Below are 1,827 nucleotides of genomic sequence, written 5' to 3' on the forward strand. Positions count from 1 at the left end.
ACGTTTTCCAGCATGCTCACCATTTCACAATACACTGTGAGGAGAATAACTAATCTGAACCTTTTGCCAACCTGTGTGTTTGTTTTTGGGACTCACAAAGATAGCTGCAGTTCAGTTATCGTGGTAATCAGTACTGCAGGCCAAACTGACAAGGAGCAGGTTTGATCAGGATGAGACTAACATCCTTACAAATGATCAAAGGCTTTACGCTGGATGCTAATCTGTTATATTGGAAATGCAATGTTTACAGTTCAGTCACATCCTACTCTGGGTATAAAACATGGCTTCCATGTCAGGTAGATAGTTTATGTAGTGTCAGTGGAATTTAAATTCAATATTGTGCAACTGTTCTCACAGATGTATTTATATCAGCAAATATTTTGGAGCGTACGTAACAAGAAATTGCCTTATTATTATTATTATTATTATTATCATTATTATTGATGATAAATTGTTTGTATACATGAAAGCTTTGTCAAGTACATTTTCAATTATGAACTATTTTAGGTAAATAAAAAGGATTTGTCACAAAGCTTTTTTTATCAAGAGTGTCAGCTCATGGAAAATACTCCAGGAGGTGTCTGAGCAGTGAACATACTGTATATATTGTAATACAGAGCTGGTTTTATTTTATTTTTGGGTTTGTGAAAAATAAATAAATTCATGTGTGAACTTCTGATTTTTTTTTTTTTAGCCTGTTTGGAAATAAGGATTTTTTTATGGGTTGCAACTAATGATTACTTTTGCGACTAATCATTTGTTTTATATCATTTCAGAAAAGTGAAAAATTTCCATTAGAATTTCAGGGACCCAAGGTGGTACCTTTAAATTCTGTTTTTGTTTGTTTGTTTGTTTTTACCTGAAAAATAACAATTGATCATCATATTAGCTGCAGATACATTTTCTGTTGATTGGCTAGTCAGTTAACTAACTATTACTGAATCTAAACACAAAGATGCAAAGATTAAGCCTGTGTGTTATTACCTTATTTTTATACAAACATGGTCATGTTGTTGTACAAGCCGTATCTAACCACTAGGTGGAGCCAGTGACCACAGACAGGAAGAGCACTTCTGAAGTGACCCCCCCCACCCCCCCGCTGTTGCCCTGCAGGTTCCTGAACCCTGTGGGGATGTTCACAGCCATGGCCGTGGTGTCGTGTGTTTTCTTAGGGTCAGTGTGGGCTGGAGAGTACAGAACTGTGATCAACAACTTCAAGAGGCACAATCCCACAGCATTTGTGTTCGCCATCATGGTCGCCAGCTACATCCTAATCTCTGTGCTGGGGAGTGTCATGGTGTTCATGTCAGCAATCACTTTACCCCTGGCCTGTAAGTTCAGCATGATAATACTGGAAGGTTGCATGTACTGTATTAAACTATGCAAAGAATTTTAAACTATGAATGACACAAAGTTACTGCAGTATAAAACTAAACTGAGACTAATAGTGGATTCAAAACCTTTTATTAGTAAATATCTTTTATTTATTTTATTGATTTATTTATTCTTTCAAGCATGTAAAGACAATTGATATGTCAACACATAATTTTACACATATCCAACAAATGCTAATCCAATATCAATGTGCTTATACCTAGTACATGCTTGAATGGAGTAGGAAGAAGTCAGACTTATCCAGTCCTACCCCATGACATCATCTTACCATCATTGGTTTGCAAGCAGTATCTCTACATAGATAATTATCTTCTACACCACACAAGTAATATACTAAAAAAATTATAACAGTGTGTTAACATTCTTACATAATTACATTTTTAAATAATTATCTTCTACACCACACAAGTAATATACTAAAGAATTATTACA

The 1,827-nt window shown here is 35.0% G+C and overlaps 1 protein-coding gene across 1 annotated transcript in view; it reads left to right on the top strand.

Moving 5' to 3' along the window:
- The window catches only part of arl6ip5a (ADP-ribosylation factor-like 6 interacting protein 5a), a 5,396-nt gene that overhangs the window by 1,356 nt on the left and 2,213 nt on the right, over window positions 1-1,827 (top strand). Inside the window, exon 2 of the mRNA XM_020592991.1 lies at window positions 1,114-1,331. Within this exon, the coding sequence (XP_020448647.1) occupies window positions 1,114-1,331 (218 nt within the window). The remainder of the gene's footprint in view (window positions 1-1,113; window positions 1,332-1,827) is intronic.

This window comes from Monopterus albus, unplaced genomic scaffold (assembly GCF_001952655.1).
Source record: "Monopterus albus unplaced genomic scaffold, M_albus_1.0 scaffold18.1, whole genome shotgun sequence".
Lineage (NCBI taxonomy): Eukaryota > Metazoa > Chordata > Actinopteri > Synbranchiformes > Synbranchidae > Monopterus > Monopterus albus.